The sequence below is a fragment of the Thamnophis elegans genome, chromosome 4, assembly GCF_009769535.1.
Source record: "Thamnophis elegans isolate rThaEle1 chromosome 4, rThaEle1.pri, whole genome shotgun sequence".
NCBI classification, from domain to species: Eukaryota; Metazoa; Chordata; class Lepidosauria; order Squamata; family Colubridae; genus Thamnophis; species Thamnophis elegans.
In genome coordinates this window covers 70,254,158-70,275,337 of record NC_045544.1, presented here as the reverse complement: position 1 = coordinate 70,275,337, position 21,180 = coordinate 70,254,158, and the positions used below count along the sequence as shown (strand labels likewise).

At 39.1% G+C, this 21,180-nt stretch overlaps 1 protein-coding gene across 12 annotated transcripts in view; it reads left to right on the top strand.

The window, feature by feature from the left end:
- The window catches only part of RGS7 (regulator of G protein signaling 7), a 194,460-nt gene that overhangs the window by 146,007 nt on the left and 27,273 nt on the right, over nucleotides 1-21,180 (top strand). For all 12 annotated transcript variants that reach the window (XM_032216318.1, XM_032216325.1, XM_032216319.1 and 9 more), the window contains 3 exons: nucleotides 12,094-12,158; nucleotides 14,115-14,191; nucleotides 14,297-14,378. In XM_032216318.1, coding sequence (XP_032072209.1) covers nucleotides 12,094-12,158; nucleotides 14,115-14,191; nucleotides 14,297-14,378 — 224 coding nt within the window. The remainder of the gene's footprint in view (nucleotides 1-12,093; nucleotides 12,159-14,114; nucleotides 14,192-14,296; nucleotides 14,379-21,180) is intronic.

The following is a 21,180-nucleotide window of genomic DNA, read 5'->3' as shown; positions in this document are numbered from 1 at the left end:
CTGTGTTTTTAAGTATATACTAAATTATAGAAACTGACTTCCACACCATGAAAAGCTTCACATGTTAACTATTATTAGACGTGACTACATTAAGAATGGCACATTCTGGTTGTTTTTGTTATGTAGAAAGGAACCCAACTGCTTAACATAAGGTAGTGTTTCCTTGTCTTCAAGAATTCATCACTGAAAAGCATATTCTGAATAATGTGGAATAAAGTTTCAGGGAAGGAATTAATACTGCTAGCCGCACAGATACTTTAGAGCCATTTTAGAACTTTAAACGATGAAGCAGTAAAAATGAGGCTGAATGACAATGCTATGTGCCTATGTTTCCATCAGGACTCAGATTTCAAAGTAGGAAGCATAGCATAGGATTGCATTCTTTGGAAGCTAGCCCATTATAATGAAATGTTAATCCCAAAAGGGACCACATTTACAGAAACTGGAAGGTCAATCTCGCATTTATCTTTTTTTTTTTTTTTAACAACTGTAATTCAAGGAATTCTTTCTTTCCCTCAAGCCGCTTAGAACTGATTTGGAAATAGTTCCTCATCTCTTTTGTGAGTTGTTCTTTGATTTTTCACCTCAAAGTTATGAACAAGCTCTGTCTGAGGTAACATCAAGTGATGCATTCCTTGAAACATATCATTTAATGCTGCTTTGATTAATATCTGCGTATAAAGCAAGATAGTTCTGCCTGGGCACTCCGGGACTGATTATTATCACTACAGACCCACATAAGCCTGTTCAGTACATATTGATATGAGAACCACCCTTCTGGATCAGATTAAGTCATCCTAGTCAAGTGTTTCTCATTATAGCCAACCAGTTGTCTCTGGGGCAAGCAGAAGGCAGAGTGGAGTGAAGGTAGAGGAATTCTATTGTATTTTCAGACGTCCAAGCTCTCTAAGGATTAATGGGTGGATCAAACAGAAGGCAGAGAAAATCAAGTGGTGAAGAGGAATTCAGGAATTCACAGGCATGAAATCTCTCTCCTTTGCCATTGTCCTGAATACATGTTATCCCCTTCTTCAAAGCTGGCTACAAACCAAAGAAGAGGAAAGTGCAGCTGACAGTAGCTGTTCTGGCAACTTGCATTTAGATAGAAAAGTGGGGTCAGTGCAGAGGTGGTATTCAGCCAGTTCTGACAGCTTCTTGAGAACCAGTAGTGGAAATTTTGAGTAGTTTGGAGAACTGGCAAATAGGTTGGCCCCTCCCCCACTGCCTCCCAGCCTCCCATCTGATCTTTTGTTGCCCTGAACAGGAGAATGGAGCTGGAAAGCAGGTTAGTGGGGTGGAGAGGGAATGGGGATTTTGCAGTATCCTTCCCCTGTCACACCCACCAAGCCACATCCACCAAGCCATGCTATGCCCACCAAGCCATGCCCACAAAACGGTAGTAAAATATTTTGAATCCCACCACTGGGTCAATGCAACTAGTCATGAAATAGATTCTGTTTTATTTTGGGGTTGCTTTGCTTAGGCCCTTGATGAAGGTGATTAAATCCCTCTTTTGGATTGTTTGGGCCCATTATTTTTTTTTGCAACTTGATCATCTTTTATTCTTATGAATGAAAGCAAATATACATGCCCCATAATATTGCAGGATCCAAGCTAGGTCAGTCACTGGGACCAGAGGCTTTGTCTTCCGAGCTTTCAGACTCATGCTGGAGCCCTTCTTCAGGGAACTTCTCTCTAGCAGAATGTGTGCTGTTCTGTGTATAGTATTTATAGTATCTGTTGTAAGTGGCTTTTTAGATGTTGATTGGGGTGTGTTGATGGCTGGTTTTTAAGTCATTAGCTGTCATTTGCTTGTGCTGCATAGCCCTCACCTTCTGAGTACTTGATAGGCTGGGGGTAAAATCAGCACTGCTGTTGACTGACATGGGGCCTGTTTCCCAGGCTTCAATCACTTCCCTGATTGTTTTTGTGCCTCGTCATCCAACATTCAACTTTGCAGTGACTAAGATTCTTAGTATAGCCTTTATTGTCATTGTACATCATGCATACAATGAAATTGGTTTTAGCCTCACTGGTGCAATCCATGACAAAAAATACAAACTACATAAATAGTATAAAGTATATTATTATAATCCCTATACAAGTAATTAGGGAAAAAAGAAAGAAAGAAAAAGAAAAACTAGTCATACATTTCCACGTGTGCATGGAGTGATCGTGGTTTTGTTTAAGAATCTGATGCCCAAGGATAGAAACTATTTTTTAAACCTATTTGTTCGGCTGGCTATGTTTCAATGTCTTCTGCTGATGGCAGAAGTGCAAAGAGACACTGACCAGGGTGTGAATCATCTCTGAGTATCTTCCTTACTCTGCTAAAGCAGCAAGACCTGGCAATATCATCCAGTGGTATTAGAGGGCAACCAATGGTTTCTTGTGCCTTCAAGTCAATGTTGACTCCTGTTCACTGCCTGGACCAATCCCTGCAGTTTTCTTGGCAAGATTTCAGAAGTCATTTGCCTTTGCTTGTTTTCTAGGACTGAGAAATAGTGACTGTCTCAAGGTCATCCGGTTGGTTTTGTGCCCAAGGTGAGACTAGAATCATAGTCTCCTGGTTTCTAACCACTACACTAAACTGGCTTTTCCAAATAGTCCTTTCCTTTTCCCCCCTTTTCTTTGTTCTCTTCCACTGTCTTCTAGGTCTGTGATATTGCTATATACAGTAGACATTTAAGAAGCTCAGTAAACCATGGTGCTCATTCTGGGAAAGTTTATAACACATGCCTCTTTCACCATAATAGGGCCCAATTTATGATAGCCCATATTTGGGTGTGTTCCATTACACAGAGACATCACTCATTTCCCACAGTCATTCCTTTGAGACTGTTTTTGGGAGACATGCTGTCCCCAATTCCAATGTAACACAGTGAGTCTTCAAGATCAATAGCTCTCAATAGACTTGGTTTTCTATGAATTTATCCAGTTTCTTTCAACATCATCCATATTAAGTGGCCATGTCATAAATTAATTAATGCACCATGTAAAGAAGTGGTTTTCTGTTTGGTATGTATTTAAAGAAGTTCTTACTGTTTCCTTTTATGTTTTTTAACCACACATTCCTCAGACTCACTCTCTCTGTGTGTTTCTGTCTCTCTGTCTCTGTGTCTGTGTCTGTCTCTGCATTCCTTAATGTCCCCTGACACTTTTCTATGCTTTGTTTGGGTCTTTCTTATTAGAACAAGCTTTCAATTTCCTCAAGGAAGCCTTCTTAACTTTTACAGCTCCTGGGGATTATTAGAAAACTTCAACTTCCTTGGATTAGTTGATCTTTTATTCTTCAAAACAATATGCCCTTTTGTTTTTCTGATGCATATTTGAAGATAATGACAACTAGATGGAGTAGACAGCAGGTCAAATAGATATTAAAATTTAGTAGGGTATAATTGTTTTAATGGAAGTAATGTCTAGTATTCTACTTCAATCACTGACTCAGTTTACTCTATATATAGAAAGCTGTGGGTTTCCTGCAAAGTAAATGCAGATAAAGTATAATTAGTCCACTTGTTTGCTCATAGTTTGGAAACTCATAATTATCTGGTCTCTCCTGGCCAAAAAGACATGCTAAAATAAAAACAAACATATGGCTTTGATGAGCTTGAAGGTACAATTAAGTCACTGACAGCAGAGCAGAGGGGGAAAACAAAATATCTCCAAGTAAATCTGAAAAGCGATTGCTGTGTTGGAATGTATTTATAATCTGTTGCTAAGAAAGAAAAAGTGCAGAATCTAAAATATGCTTCTTTGTGAAACTTCTTAATATTAGAGTAATCTCTAACATATTACAATGCTATCTTGTTTTTTCCATATGAATTTGTTCTCGTAGTCTGGTACACAAATTCGGTATGCAGCATCCATGTAACTTTCCTAGCAAAGCCAACAAATCCTGCATACTGTTTACAAAATTGGATGCTGTAAGTCAGAAAGCTCATAAAGTAGTGCATAGTGATCAAAAAATGGCAGAAGTTAATTCATGTTTCCTAATTTCAGGCACAGAATACAGTGAGAAGCCTATTTAATCTCTTCCTTAGTGCAAGTTGAAAATATATATTGGCATATCACGATTTGAGATGACAGGATATCATTGGGCAGTGCACAGAGTGCCTCTTTGGCATCAATTGACCTATACATCACCTGTTTTTTTTAAAAGCAGTCTTTCTTAGCTGTACCTAACAACATCCAGCACAACCTATTTATTTGTTTAATTATTGATATAATTTGCTTATATTTCTAGGACAGGGCAGATCACTTCTTTGTGGGTATTGATTTTTTTTATCTTTCAAAGCTATTGTTTTCCTCTTCAAAGGGCTGCAAAGTTAACTTCAGTAGAAAGAGTGAAATGAAATTCCCAAACCCTCCTTCCCCTTTGCATTGTTCTGCTTATTTTTCTTCTTTATAACTAATGTGTAAAATCTGTTAAAGAAAAGCATTCTTGCCTTCTTCCTCTGAAAACAATGAAACATTGAGGCCACTACAATTCTGCAGATTGCTATCACATTTGGATGGTTTCATGGCCTGCCAAAAAAACAGGAGGTACTCCTTTCTCCACGGGCTTCTATTATAAGAGTTCAAGGTAGACATGCATGGATAGAGGATCCCAAGCTGGCCTCTCTTTTCATTCATATTAGGAGTGAATAATTTTTCAGGGTTTGAGAGAGACACCTAACTTTTGAGGAATGTGTCAGGCGGTAATCAATAAATGTAATTAAATAATAAATAAATAAATAAATAAATAAATAAATAAATAAATAAATAAATAAATGGATGTGTCAGGAGCCATACTTCAAAAAGCTAATATGGTCAGGACAAAGACATGGAGTGAGGATAGCTACATTTGTTCTAAATTAAAGGTTATTCAGACTAAATCCAGTATAGTTATTCCATTTAACTCTCTCCGTAATCAATATTTTCCATTATGTCACATTAAAGTTACAATTCACTGCGACTTTTGCATAGCTGTGGGACTGTCTCCCCCTAGTTTGGATAATGTATATACACATCCGCATTGGCTTATATAACCTTTCAAGTAAGATCAATCCTTGTTTTTTTTTTATGGCTCTGATCAGCTGTAATTAATTTATAAACCAAGCTATATACGTTACCTTTTACCAGAAGGCAAATATACTGATTAGAAAAATGCAACAACAAATCAGGCTCTGGGTAGCTAATATTGTAAGGAATTGCTCAGAATATGATGTTTTTCTGGCTTCAGACCAGTGACTGAATTCCATGTAATGATGAATAGCCTGTGGCATTCCATGTGCAACTCAATCTGTATTTAAATAAAAATATATCTGGCCAAGTTCAGTGCATCCTTAAGCACTGCATATTGGCATGCAGATCTCAGTGGCTATTTCAAGACCCATACTATATTTTAGCAAAGTTAACATTATATTGGGTCTTTTAGGAAAACAGAAATGTTATTGGCTCCTCTCTTCAGTATTTATCTTTCATATAGGTTAAACCCTAGTAGGCAACAACTTTATTTCATTAAGGATGTACTTAATGCGAGGTAGTTGAGACAAGAAGCCCACTCGGGGATACTAGCTCTATCTTTATTGTAATGTTACATTAACAGAATCTTACAATCTGAATAGTACATCTATCCTTCCAAAAATTTGCAACCCTGGAAATTAAGTATATCCTCTCTGCCATGTACTCATTACTTCTCCAGGCTCAGCTGCCTCTTATCTTACTATAGGCCAGTGTGAGTGTCTTCATTCTGTCTCCAACTATCATTCCCCTATGCCAGTGATGGCTAACCTTTTTGTTGTTGGGTGCCAAAAATGCAAGTGTGCATGTGTGATAGTGCACTCGTGTGCCGGTACCCATAATGCAAAGTGCACCCCCACATACGCATGCGCGCACAATCTACCACCCTATGCGGGCCACACTGCTTGCCTCCAAACTGAGCTTGGTATTTCCTCCGGGGGCCCAGGGGAGGCCGTTTTCACCCTCCCCAGGCCTCAAAAAAGCCTCCAGAGCCTAGGAAGAGCGAAAAACAGGCCTGTTGGGCCTACCAGAAGTTCAGAAACAATCCGTTTCTGGCTTCCAGACGGCCTCTGGGGGAGGCTGTTTTCGCCCTCCCCAGGCTTCAGGAAAGCCTCTAGAGCCTGGGAAGGGCAAAAAACAGACCCGTTGGGCCTACTGGAAATTCAGAAAGGAAAATCAGCTAGCTGGTGTGCACATGTGCGCTGGAGCTGACGGCTCTGCGTGCCACCTGTGACACGCATGCCATAGGTTTGCCATCATGGCCCTATGCCATTACAAGATCTTGCCCTTTATCAGATCCATTACTTATTTCCATACATATCCAACTTGACACCATCCAGAATGTCTATTCCCAGAACCTTTAGCTAGGAAGTGCAAATTCCTTGTTTATCTAATCATACTTGGCCAAGTAAAGTCTTCCCTCCCCCTCCCCTCCCATTCCATTATTACCTCATGGTGTATTTTGTCCATTGACAATTGTGGTATGGAGAAAAAGACAAAATCTCAACAACTACTATATCTGCAGTAACAATGGTAGCTAAAGCTTTAGCAGAGAGTTTAGCACTTTCCTTAGCACAATTGTCTCGTTTGAATAAAGTGATACTTTCTCTTAAAATATAATCCAGTAGTCATGCAGGCGTGAGTTACAGGAGTTATAATCTATGCTGGCAGGTTCAGGAAAAGTTCACTGAATCTAGTTCAGTTGACATTAAATAGGTGTATGTTTCTATAGGAAGGGGAAACCAAAGTTCCTGCAGTTTATTCAGCAGCTAGCCCGAATGTAGGTGGATAATCTCATAATCTCTCCTTTATTCAGAGAGGTTTGACTGGCCAGAATTATTTCCTAACCACCAACTTCACTGCATCTCTGCTCTCTTGGAGGAAGCTAGTTTACTATGAATACTCACTATCAGTTGTGTGGGTCTGAGTTGTGAGATTTCCGTCAAGCTCATGCCTGCAATCTAACCTTATGGACACAAATAGCAATAGCAATAGCAGTTAGACTTATATACTGCTTCATAGGGCTTTCAGCCCTCTCTAAGCGGTTTACAGAGTCAGCATATTGCCCCCAACAATCCATGTCCTCATTTTACCCACCTCGGAAGGATGGAAGGCTGAGTCAACCCTGAGCCGGTAAGATTTGAACAGCCGAACTGCAGAACTGCAGAACAAAGTTCTGCTGAACCTCATATTTTAATCTATTTTGGAAAATGCTTATTAGCTGCTTTTCAACTATTAAGAACCCTTCAGTCAATACATTTTATAATGTGTGAGTTTCCTTTAATCTTTAACAAAAGAACTTTTAAAGATCAGTTTAAGGACATAAGAAACCCACTTTTTTTTTGGAATAAACAGCAAAAGAGTGATTAGAATGCTAATTTTGGAAAGTTATAAATGGACTAAGGATCCAGATATATTTGTTAAGATTTTGAAATAAATCATAAAAATCCTTCCTGTCAAAAATGTTGTTTTGAATTCCTAAAAGAAAGTATATAGCATAGGATTCTGAATAATGGATACTAGAGGAAACCAGAAGGAACTAAAGATTACAATTAAAGGAAAATTTAATTTTGACTTGATAATACAGAATGGAGCAAAATATTTTAATCCTGGACCTACTGGAAGATATTTGTAAGAAATGGATCCAGAATTTAATTTTAAACATGCCTGCCATTATATACTGCTTCATAGTGCTTTACAGTCCTCTCTAAGCAGTTTACAGAATCAGTATATTTCCCAAAAAAATCTGGATCCTCATTTTACCGACCTCGGAAGGATGGAAAGCTGAGTCAACCTTGAGCCTGGTGAGATTCGATCTGCCAAACTGCAGGCAGCTGGTGATCAGCAGAAGTAGCCTGCAGTACTGCACTCTAAGCACTGTGCCACCACAGCTCAATATACAATTGTTACCAGACAAGGTTGATCTGAAATAAGATTTAAAAATGACAAGTTACAAGAATGATATGGAAAATAATGTTATACTGCATATACAAAGGAAATGTTTTAATAATTTTAATTAATAATTAAAATGTTTTAGTAAGCTGATGTTTCAATAATTAAAAGGGGTGAACAAACAGCAAAACAAAAGATAACTCAAATAATTTTTCATATTGGATTTACAAAAGAGATCTGTTAGAGTTCTGAAGGATTTTGTGAGAACAGACAAAAAAGAAAACAAATTCAAGGGTTTTATTTGAAGGGATTAAAGATCAAGATTGTTAAGAGTAAAAGGAAGGAATAAAGGTGAGTTTATTTAATAAAGGTTGAAACAGAAATGTTTTTATTTCTGGTAATCCACTTCTGCTGGTCAGGACTGAATTATAAGATTAAAATGATCTGCTTATAGATAAGGAAGGGGATATGGGATACAGAGATTTTTTCTTATATTTTAAGAGAAGGTGATAAGTTGATAAACATGTTCATATTTGTGATGAAGGGGAAAGCAATTTATATGCTTCTCTTTTTTATCTTTTCTGTTTTTCTGTCTATAATATTTTTATGCACTTTCTAATTTTTATTATTTTATTTTATGTAATTTGTATTTGTGAAAAAAAAGGAAGGGATGCATTTGTGGTTATTCCCCTGTGCTTGCAATAAGGGAAAATACTTTTTTTGATTAATGAAAAACAGAGCAATTAGTGTATATTTCAGACACAACCCTCTATTTCTGCAGGATGCCTTAAAAAGGTTTGCGTAAGAAATAAACATTTGTGTCTCTTTGTAAAGCTGCTTTACATTTGGTCTTTTACTGTAAGTATTAACATTCCATGAATAGAAAGAAGGCACCAAATCACACTTCATTTTTTTTTTTTAACATTTCAGGGCTGCCCATCCATAGGGAATGTTTTGCAGTTCAGAAATTAAGAAATCTTTTTCCTCCTTTCACCTTATTAGGAGTTGTATATATTTTTTTCAAAGAAATTATTTGGAAATTTGAAAATATTAAATCAAGAATTGTCAATATGCAATGGCACCTGAGGAGTCTCCAATTCTAGCTAGGAGGCGAGTGAGAAGAGGAAATGATCTATAGTCTAACACTAAAAGTTTGCAAGAGAATATGTACAGTTTTCTTAAGTGTAGCTGAAAAGGAGGACCTTTGTAAGTATAGTTGAAAAGAAGGCGATCAGCACAAAAATGAGCTGGAGAGGGAACTGATAGTTTTCCAAGCACTTAACTGGTTTTACTTGTGATACTCCTGCAATGTTTCTTCTGATACACAAATGCAATGACCTTTGTTATCCCATCATAGTTCCACAGTAAATGGCAGAATACCATAGTGTTGGTTGTATTTGTGTTCAGTTTTAAATGGGGTGGTAGTAGGAAGAGATGAATAATCTTCCTCATGCCCGGCCAGGAGCTCAAGCCAGAATACTTTGGGTTTGCCTACATATTAAGTTTTCATTTTTTTTTAAATCATAGGATCAGAATCAACACTTGCTTTAAACATGCTGGTTTTCTGAACTTGAGCAAGGATGTTCAAGCCGCAATATGATATTATTAAAATGTTTCTGGAACTCAGTAGATAGATTTATTGGTGATTAGTTTGCCTGACAATATTAAAATACTTCTAAATTAATGGATATCACTTGGCAGAATTGATTGGGAAATATATGACCACAATGCCCAAGTGATACAATAAGTGTGACATCATGTGATCACACCATTATTGTTAAATGAGACATCACATGGCCACAATTGCAATTTTACTGCTAGCTTCTCCATTGACTCTGTTTATTGGAAGCCAACTGTGAAGCTCACAAATGGTGATCATGTGCCTTTGAAATACTGCAACAGTCATAAATGCCCAGTGATTGCACAGCCCCTGAATGATGATCACATGGGAGATACAGGGATGCTACACCAAGAATTGGTCATACAGTGTTATTTTTTCAGTAGTAGCTTCAAACAGTCACTAAATAGGGCAGTCATTGAATGAGGACTACTTGTACATATCTGTAATGAATGCTAAGGCTTGCAGGGCGAAAGACTGGAGATACCAAACCATCTCTCTCAGAGGTTCTCTGATCTTCACATTTGATGCCCCACCTGCTTTGGCATTCTTGCTACTACCCCTATCTTCTAGAGGGACATTTTATCTGGTACCTGCACCTTAATTCTAGTATCAGTTAGAGGTAGGATTCCTATTTCATTCTAAGGATTAAAAGTTAAAATAGAAAAAATAGAGACAGTGCCACAACCTATGTATAGATGTGGTAACTAGAGGACAGTCCTTTCTTTCTTCATCACTTTCCTCGTAAGAGATAAACAAAACAAAACTTTATTATAAAGCAACAAAAAGATTAAATGTAATCCTGCTTTTTAAACTATAAGTATTAACATGCAGACCTTCCATGTGAAAGGAGATCATTGCAAACCTCCCTAGAACACAGCAGCTTGGAAATTAATTTTTAACAAATCCAGATGAAAAAACAATATTCTGGACAGTTTGAGCTAAAAGAGAATAGCCCTCTGCCTGAAATAGTACAGATTATAAAAAGACAATTCAAAATATTACACATCCCAAGAAGTTTATAAAGAAAGAAATGTAAGTTCATGAACACAGGCTGACATATACATGAAAGTGGAACTCACTCTGTATCAAAACTTGTATAGAAGGTAGAGAAAATAAAGAAAATAAGGCTTAGCCCAAGACAGAAAATATAACTAAACTTAGTACATTTTGAATATTTGCCAAGGATATAGAAAACATCGTAGGGCTGTTTCAGTAGGCTGATTTTTGTCTGCCTTTAAGCTTGAGTTACCAGATAAGAAAACTGGCAGAAGTTTGTATTTACTTACAGAGAAATGTGAGTATTTTTTTTTCCTGATGTACCTGCTTTTTTTTTTTTTAATGTTCTTGGCTGAATCAGGTTGCTAAATTATCCTGACTACATTTCTTAGATAAGCATTTAGAGCAGTGTTTTTCAAACCAGGCAACCTTGAAATGTGTGAACTTCAACTGCCAGAATTCTCCGGCCAGCATGGGTATTCTGGCAGCTAAAGTCCTTGCATCTTAAAGTTGCCAAGTTTGAAAAAACATTGATTTGGAGCCTTATGTAGGAAATATGTTGTCAAAGGGCCCAGAATTATTTTTGTGGACAAGATTGTCCATGTGAAGTACTTACTAATGTCCTGTTTCAAAATGTAAGCTTATTCCTCCCCACTCTAAAGTTTACTGGTCTGCGGGAACTTTGCACCAGAAAACAGTATACATTGAAAAGAAACCGGCTGAAGGAGCACCAAACATTAACTCTTTTATGAGAACATCATAAACAATAGGTAAAGGTAAAGGTTCCCCTTGCACATATGTGCTAGTCATTCCCGATTCTATGGGGCAGTGCTCATCTCCATTTCAAAGCTGAAGAGCCAGCGCTGTCTGAAGACGTCTCCATAGTCATGTGTCCGGCATGACTCAATGCCGAAAGCGCACAGAGCGCTGTTACCTTCCCACCAAAGGTGGTCCTTATTTTTCTACTTGCAGTTTTACGTGTTTTTGAACTGTTAGGTTGGCAGAAACTGGGACAAGTAATGGGAGCTCACTCTGTTACGCGGGGCTAGGGATTTGAAGCGCTAAACTTCCTATCTTCTGATCCACAAGCTCAGCATCTAAGCCACTGAGCCACCACATCCCTTTCATAAACAATAGCATAAACTTATTTCTTAAGCAATTTGAATCCCTACACTCCAAGTGGCAAAAGCATTTCCATCCTTGCAGTCCTTGGGTTTCAAAGTCACCTCCAGGCATAGGCTGTAAAACTCGCCAGACTTTGTAATTCTTTTTTTTTGTTTAGTAGCAGCGCATTATTTCTTAAGTAAATGGCAAACGCAAAAGCAAACAAACAAAATTTAGTTGATCACTCATTTATAGACAGACTGCCAGACAATGGCTAGTTGCTTTTGACACCTACTGCATTTTAATGCTTTTTGGCAGATCATCATGTTTTGAAAAGAAACACAGAGAAAGCTCTGACAGTCAGAACCTTTTTACTCAATGAAACATATATTAAAGCTTTAGGTCTTGATGTCTGGGCTTTCAGATAGTATCTGAGATAGCAAGAAATTGATTGATTCTTTTTTTGTGTGTTCCAGCGGTTTACCTCTGCAAGCGAACAATGCAAAACAAAGCACGGCTTGAGCTAGCAGACTATGAAGCAGTAAGTACCTGGACCCTTTCCTAGAAGCGAGACTTGAAAATTGGGTCATGAGACTTGGAAACTCTGCCAGAAACAAAAGCAAAGCCCTTGAAACAATCCTGGTCTTGATTAAAAAAAAAGATATTTTGTGGCTTCAACTTGCAGGAAGGCATTGATATTGAAGCCTCACAAGCACATTAAAAAAGAATGGCAGAGTCTATGGCAGTGATGGTGAACCTTTTCAGCACTGAACACCCAAATTGGAACATGAGTGCATGCACAGGCATGGGCGCATGCCGATACACCAGAAACCTAAAGACCAGCTGGCCGGTACGCATGCGTGTGCTGGAGCATCAGAAACCCAAAGACCAGCTGTCCAGCAGGTGCATGTCTGTTTTTTGGCTAGTTTTGGCTGGTTTTTTGGATGTTTTCAGACCATTTTCAGGCCAGTTTTGGCCCCCCAAAAGGCCCAAAAAGAGCCCGAAAAGGGCCTGAAAAATGGCCTGGGTTTTCAGGCCATTTTCCGGCGCTCAGGTGTCCACAGAGACCAGCTGGCCGGTGTGTCAGAAATCAGAAGCGCAGCTGGCAATGAGGCACATGCCCACAGAGAGGGCTCTCTGTGCCACCTCTGGCACATGTGCCATAGGTTCGCCATCACGGGTCTATGGGGTAATATTGTCTTTAAAAAGACTGAACAGCATCATGGCAAAAAGAGAGATCATTTCACTTAAATTGCAGAAGACTTATAGTCATCCCCATGCAGAGCTCTAAAATGTTTAGAAACATTGGTAACAACAGCCAAGGGTCCCATATGTATGTGTTACAGAAACCGGCTTTGGTCTATGTTGACTCTAACTCAGAAAGCTTCATCAGAAAACGGCTCACTCTGAATGCTCTACTCATACTGTCTAAAATTGAGGGTGATTTCTTTCTTTTCCACTGCAAGAATACAGATTGGAAAGTCAGTGCAATTTTATTTTACTGCCAACCTGTTTACTGGTTGTGTCCACACTTCAAATAGGGGACAGTGTGTTTTTCTATCCCCAAAAGCATGCACTTAGTGCTCAGAGTCTATATATTTATAGCATGCTACTCAGCAATGGGATTCACTTACCTTCCCTACTGGTTCACAAATGTCTGCGCATGTGCACTGCCTTCTGCATTTGCGTAGTGCTCACCCATGACATTGGGGCAGGTGATCAGAGCCTCCCACAGCCACCACTACCAGTTCGCCCGAACTGGAGAGAACTGGCTGAATACCATCTCTGATGCTATTGTAGGAATAGAAAAGTGCATTGATTTGCTATGGAACTGAAGGAGCAGAATTGTTGCATCTTTCTAGAAGTAGATCACTGTGTGAACACAGTATTTATTTTTTTACATAGCAATTTTTAGAACCAGGTCTGATCTGTGGGAGAAAACCACTATTAATTTATAAAGATTTGTCTTGATCCACTTTTTTTAGCTTGAGAGCACAGATGTGCAAGATGTATAAATCATGCTTCCAATAACAAAAGAAAACAAGTTCCCATCTCATTTAGAACTGGAGAGAGAAGGCAGAATTTGACAGGGACAAAGGAATGCCTGGGAAATATAGGGTCTGTGAACTGAAACATTTCAGTGAACAAAGTCATAGCTTCTCATTTTTAAAATGATGGGTCTATCCATCTAGTTTTCTTTACATTGACAATGAAATGGATGACTTTTACGTTCTCTCAGGAGGTATCTTCAGCTTTCCGGTGTAGTTTACAATTGTGAGGTTTTCTGGTGGTCTCCCATAAAAGTACTAACGATGTCAGACCCTGCTCAGGATTCTAGAATCTTGTCACCTACTCAGGCAAGCCTTATTTGGAATCTTGATATGTCAGAAGAAAATTGCAACGACTTGGATCTAAATTACATTTATGTAATGAAGATTGCAAACTCTCCAAAGTTCTTCCTATTCAAGGAACTTGCTAATATGTGCTGTGTTTTCAGGAAAGCTTGGCCAGGTTGCAACGAGCATTTGCACGGAAGTGGGAATTTATTTTTATGCAAGCAGAAGCACAAGCCAAGTGAGTAGCCACAGACATTTTATTGCTTGATTTGTCATCTGCTGTCTTTCGAGGCATTTCAATTTATCTTTTTATGTTACTTATTATCCACCTCATCATCTACAGAGTGGACAAGAAAAGGGACAAGATAGAAAGAAAAATCCTTGATAGCCAGGAGAGAGCATTCTGGGATGTACACCGGCCAGTGGTATGTAAATTAATACTGTCAGCCCTTACATTCAGAAATGGTTGTGTAGTTAGTGAAATAGTTTTGGTGATATATTCTTCCCTCCTCCCTTCTTTCTCCTCCCCCTATTGACTGATTCAATGAGGTAGGTTGAAATTCACAAATGCAGAGATGCTGCCCCCTAAACGTTAAAACTCTCTCCTATCCATAGCTGCCACCTGCTCTTTGAGCAGGAGCTATGAGTCTAGGAGGACATCCAGATTGCACCCCAGGTCTCTCTGGGGCAGTGCGTCTCCATCCCAAACTAGGGATGGAAGTATCTTATCTCTGGATGGTTCAAGTATCTGGATTAAAATAGGAAATAACTAATTTAAGTTACCATTGGACAAAACAGTTGAGATATAAAATCAATAAAATAAAATAAATTTAATTTTAAAAAAAATGAAGGAAGGACACGAACACTCACAAATCACTTGCTGACCACAAAAGGTGCATCATGATATCACATGACTTGTTTACCTGCATCAGCTGTCAGCCTGTAAATACTTAGGGGTGGAGTTTGTGCTTTTATAGTTTGTGCTTATGTTTTCATAGTTCTAACAGTTCACTGTAGATGCCTAGGAAGATGGGAAATATATGGATTAATGTGGGTGTCATAGGATTAATTTAACACTAAATCATCTAAGTAAATACCATCTGCATTCCCAACAGGGAGTGCACTCATTATCTATAAGCTTATTTATAATTATTACATCACTGTTTCCAATTTCTTGGCTTGGAACTTGCAATCTTCACACCTAATCCAAAACAAACATATTGCCCACTTGAATTCTTCTTCAGTTCAATTGTAATCTGAAATGAAAAAGAACTCATTCTTCCAACTGTTCCTGGCAATGTTTGCACAATACTGAGTTAAGGACTAAGTGATGTGCTTAATTTTGAACCTGTTGTTTTATAGCTTAGTTTAGGTAACATTATCACTGCCAGTGAGTGTGGCATTTGCCCTTTGTTTATACACAATAGTTTTAATAGTTTGTCAGTTTTAGCGAAAGTGTAGTTTTCTCTTTGCTAGTTCTTTGATTATTGTTAGGAATATAATCTAATGGTTGGGTTGACAATATATAAATCATGTAACCATGTTGTACCTGTTTCTTCAAATCATACTGTAAAATGTGATTGGTTGCTGTTTTCTTCGATCGGCCATAAGAGGGAGCCAGAATGTCTGTTAACTCTCTGTTCGATAGATGCTGGGCTGATCTGATCTGAGTGCCGTGAGCTATTCTAAGTTTTGCAACTGCTAGCAAACTTTGAGTAATGAACTGATTATATGATACTGGACTATGTTATTTGGATTATCCCTTAATTGAAGGACGTTGATGAATGACTGTATTATCCATGTATGACTTGGACTGTTTGATGGATTCTGATACCTCTATTTCCACGAAAGTAAAAGCCTATTTAAACTGCAGTGTGTCTGTATGCTGGTTTGTGTGTTCTCCAACACAACTCTCACAACGCTTCGCTGAACGTATTCACTCTCCCAACGGGGAGCTTATCTAACAATTATGGTATTGTTTTCCACTTGATTGTTTACCTGGCATGAATTCCCCTTATTTGGGTGTTGGCTGCTGGGTGGTCTTTTTGTTTCCTTCCTAACTATTTTTGTTATATCTTTTGAATTGTGTGTAAATATGGTTTATTTTTAATGTTTCTATTGATGGCTGATTTTTCTGAATTCCAAGCTTCCAGGAATTCCTTAGTATCTTTGACTTGGTTTGGTCTAGGATGCTCTCACATTCCCAGCTAAAACTGTGGTTGAGTCTGTCCATGTGTCATAAGATTAAGGAGTTTTCATCCCATCTTCTGACTGTTAGTTGGTGCTCATGGGTATGCTATGCTTGTCTTCTGTCTGTCTGGCCTACATAGTGGCTGTTATAATCCTTACACCTTATGTTCATTCCTGTTTTTCTTCTTGGGCTGATCAGTCTTTTGACTTAAGCTGTTCTGGAGAGATTTGGTTGGTTTGAGAGTTGGTTTGTGGTTTAATTGTTTTGGGCATAGATTTATCTATTTATCGATTGCCGAAGGAATGGCAGGAAGAGGGGAGGGAAAGCTATCTTTTGCCTTTCTCTCTATAACTATTGTTACAACAGTTAGAGAAAAGGAAGGAAAATGCTTCATGCTGTGGCTATGGAGCACTACAGCATTAGAACATTAGGAGCGAGTAAAGGGTTTGAGGAAAATGTAGTTTAGTTTAGTTTAGTTTAGTTTAGTTTATTTGTCTTGTATGCTGCCCAATCCAAGACACTTAAAAAAAACGCAACATTCACAGTTTCCGTGGGGCTGGATGTTTCACAAGCCCCCCGGCCTGCTGGAGCAGCCAGGACTTGGTGGCTTTGCGGAAGGCCAGGAGGGTAGTAAGGGTCCAGATCTCCATGGGGATGTCATTCCAGAGGGCTGGAGCTGCAACAGAGAAGGCTCTCCCCTGGGGAGTCGCCAGCCGACATTGGCTGGCAGATGGAATCCAGAGGAGACCTAACCTGTGAGATCTAATCAGTCTATGGGAGGTAATTGGCATGAGCCGGTCTCTTAGGTACCCAGGTCCGATGCCAAGTAGGGCTTTATAGGTAACGACCAGCACCTTGAAGCGGGTCCAGAGACTTATGGGTAGCCAGTGCAGCTCGCAGAGGATAGGTGTGACATGGGTGTACCTGGGTGCACCCACAATCGCTCACGCGGCTGCGTTCTGGACTAACTGAAGTTTTTGAACACTCTTCAAGGGCAGCCCCATGTAGAGCGGGTTACAGTAATCCAATCTTGAGGTCACAAGGGCGTGAGTGACTGTCTGAAGAGCCTCCCGATCCAGGTAGGGTCGCAATTAGTGCACCAGGTGAACCTGGGCAAAGGTCCCCCTGGTCACAGCCGACAAATGGTGTTCTAAAGTCAGCTGGGGATCCAGGAGGACTCCCAAATTGTGAACCCTCTCTTTTTTTTCTTGTCAAATATTTATTTTATTTCTTTAAAAAAAACACACAAATATTTCATCATTTGTCAATCATTAAGACATTGAAGTACAATTTTTTTTGTGTGCCCCTCCCTCCCTCCACCCCCCAACCCCCCTCCTCCTTCCCCCCCTGACTTCCCAGAACCCGTACACGGTATGGATTTTTAACTAACACAGTCTAAAATCTATTGAGAAAAAAGAAATAAAGAAATTAATGACATTCTACATTGACCTTAGCTTCTTCTTACTGAACTAACTTTTAACAGTTTAAATCATTTCTGATCTTAAGCGTAGGCTAACTGGAATTTCTTGGTCCCGTATTTATTTTGTATATAGTCAATCCATTTTTTCCAGTCTCGTTTATATCTCTCATTTGAATGATCTTTAAGATATGCCGATATTTTAGCCATCTCGGCTAAGTTTGTCACTTTCAATGTCCATTCTTGGATTGTAGGCAAGTCTTCCTCCTTCCAATATTGCGCCACCAACAGTCTTGCTGCAGTTATTAGGTGCAGAATGCACCTTTAAGTAAAGAGGCTGAGTTCCCCTTTTATTTTGAAGTTTAAGGCTTGGCTAAACTTTCAGTGAGTAAACATTGTAACAAGACCGTTCAGCAGATTCATCACCATTTAACTTCCAGATAAGCAAGATTAATGAAGGAGTAAAATTCTTGTAGAAATGAAACTAATTAAAAAGCTTCTGCTGGCCTATTGTGAAACCAAAACAGATGATAAGCAATCTCTTTTGTTTTGAATTCTTGTGACAATTAACAAAAAGTGTTCGTTATTACCGGAGAAACCAGCCTGCTCGGCGCCATTTTAAAAGCCTCTAAGTAAATAATTTTTCGGAGGAGAAAAAGAAAAGAAGCTAAAATGTTGATAAACAATTATTGTCCACGCAAACGGATTCAGCTCGTGATAAGATTAAATCAAACAAAACTTTGAACTGAGTGGGGGAGACCTACTTTGTCCCGCACAAGGCAGTTTGAAGTTCCCAGCATGGACAGCCGTTCTGCCTTGGGCTAGCCCCCCTTTCCCTGCAAGCACAAAAGCTGCAAAAATCGAAGAGCATTTGCCAGCAAAACAATTTCTTCTTTCCTTCTTGCCTGAAGGATAAGAAAACCTGATAAGACGTCAGATGGAAGATCCTCTAAACAGGTACGTAGCCAGGAATTCGGAGGCAGCTGATTTTTTTGCTGCCACCACCAGCAGGCTCCTCCCAGGAAGTTCCCAAATTGCGAACCCTCTCTGAGGGGCGTATAATTTCACCCCCCAGCCTGAGAGATGGAATAGTTGGCCAATCTTTGGGAGGGAACATCAGAAGCCACTTGGTCTTGTCTGGATTGAGTGCCAACTTGTTTGCTCCCATCCAGACCCTAACAGCCTCCAGGCACTGGCACATCACTTCTACTGCTTCGCTGAGTTGGCACGGGGCGGACAGATACAACCACGTATCGTCTGCGTCTTGGTGGTACTTAATCCCGTGCTGGCGTAAGATCTCATCCAGCTGCTTCATGTAGATGTTAAATAGGAGGGGGGACAGGACCGAACCCTGCAGCACCCCATAGTTGAGGGGCCTTGGGGTCGACCTCTGCCCTCCGACCAACACCGACTGTGACCTGTCCGAGAGGTAGGAGGAGAACCACCAAAGGACGGTGCCTCCCACTCCCACCTCTCGCAACCGTCGCAGAAGGATACCATGGTTGATGGTATCGAAGGCCGCTGAGAGGTCAAGGAGCACAAGGATAGAGGGGTGACCCCTATCCCTGGCTCGCCAGAGATCATCGATCAGCGCGACCAAAGCAGTTTCCGTGCTTTAACCAGGCCTGAAACCCGACTGAAAGGAATCTAGGTAAACTGCAGGGGCAAGATTTTTTATCCTCCCAGTGACATTATCTGGACTGTGACAGGTTCCTGAGCTTTTAAAAATAGCTGGTCTGAGAAATACCAGAACTGTTTGTGATTTTGAGGAAATCCTCTTACTTATTCAAGTTGTTTTCTGAATCATGCACTGGAGAGATGGGATTGTCTTGAATGAACTATACTGCATGACCTCCATGTTTACAAACATGTTTGTTTTATTAGATACTATTTCCAATATCAGCGGGATCTCTGGTTGATGCCAGTCATCCTATTCTGTATTCATACATAAAACCAACATGCTTATTTGACTGACTGAGTGACTGAGTGAGACAGCATTAGTTAAGGAAGATATGCCAATCCTAATTAAATGGAATAGTATAAGTAAAAGATTAAAAAGTAACAGCCTATATATGCTGCCTCTCTTTTCAAGTCTTCCATTTTTATAAAAATAACAAGTATGTGTGTGAATGAGTAGTGATGGTTGTATTCAAGAATGTGTATCTATCTATCTGCATATAATTTTTCTTATGGGTGGGAGGTTATATATTTCCATGTGAATGTAAGACTTATGAAAGGAAGATGCAGTATATGTGAATAAGTATGGAAATTGCATCTCTCTCTGTGTATAGTCAAATTGGAAGTGGGGGAGGGGTATACTGTGCTTGTTCCATTGTAAAAGTAGTCCTCGACAATTGGGACCAGCAACTTGGTTGCATGTATATTTATTATTTTACTATAAAACTTACAATGATGCTAAAGGACATACTAACTTAAAATCATATCGCATCATATCCAGGCTGTGACATTCTCCCAAAGTGTCTAAATATGTTTGCCAAACCGTCCCCTGAGCCCGTGACATATAAAGCAGCAATTGCAACAAGAAGATTTAATTAAATTCAATAAAGTAATTACAAATCCATGCTTGTAAAATGAAAAACAGATGCTTTATGGTTACTGATGGGAGCAGTGGATCAATAGCCCTATATTTATTTGCCATTTGATTATAATATTTAATCACGCAATCATGAAGTTAGAAAAGGCCTTTTAGATCTTCAGGTCTAACATCTTCCTCAATGCCAAAAGTTAAATAAATGATTCCTCACAGAAAGCTTCTACTTGAACACACCCAGCAAAGATAAGTTTCTGGGCAATTGGTTCCACTATCAGACTGCTCTTACTGTCAGAATTTTTTAAACTTCTTATTCAATCAGAATCTATTCTGAATTTAAAAGTAGCTGAAATCCATTTTCCCATGTTTTGGATGTAGAACAATGACTCATCTTTACCTTCTTCTCTGTAATGTCTTTTTAGATATACAAAGAATGCTATTGTGTCCCTCATCGGTCTTCTGTTCTCAAGGCTAAATATCCCAGTTCTTTCACCTTCCTCAAATAACTTGATTTCTAGCTCCCTGATTAACAAAATCGATCTTCTCTGAACCTCTTCTGATTAGTCTGAATGCTTTTTAAAGTAGGGTGCAAAAAACTAGGCACAAACCTCAAGTTGGCGTCTGATCAATGCAGAATAAAATGGAACAATTATTTCTCGTCCTTTGGAAGATATTATATGCCTACATGTCCTAAAATTCCACATGCCTTTTTTGCAGCTAGTTCATGATGCTGACACTTATTTGGTTTGCAGTCAATATTATTCCAAAATTGTTATTTGTTATAAGCACTTTATTACCAAACTAGGTATCTCAGATGCTACACCTATGCATCTCATCTCTGTGTGAAGAGCGTTGTAAGTTTCTTGAATTTCATTCTTTATTTTTACCTATTTCTCTACCCTATGAAAATAATTTTAAATTGTATTTCTGTCTTCTGGGCTGTTCGCGATTTCTTGCTTTTTGTGATCCTGCTTACCCATGGGGACAATTCCATTGCTTGGTTTTCCCCTATGGAAACTGTCAACTCATGTTGTACTATTTCCTTTGTCTGTCTGATAAATCTTTTAT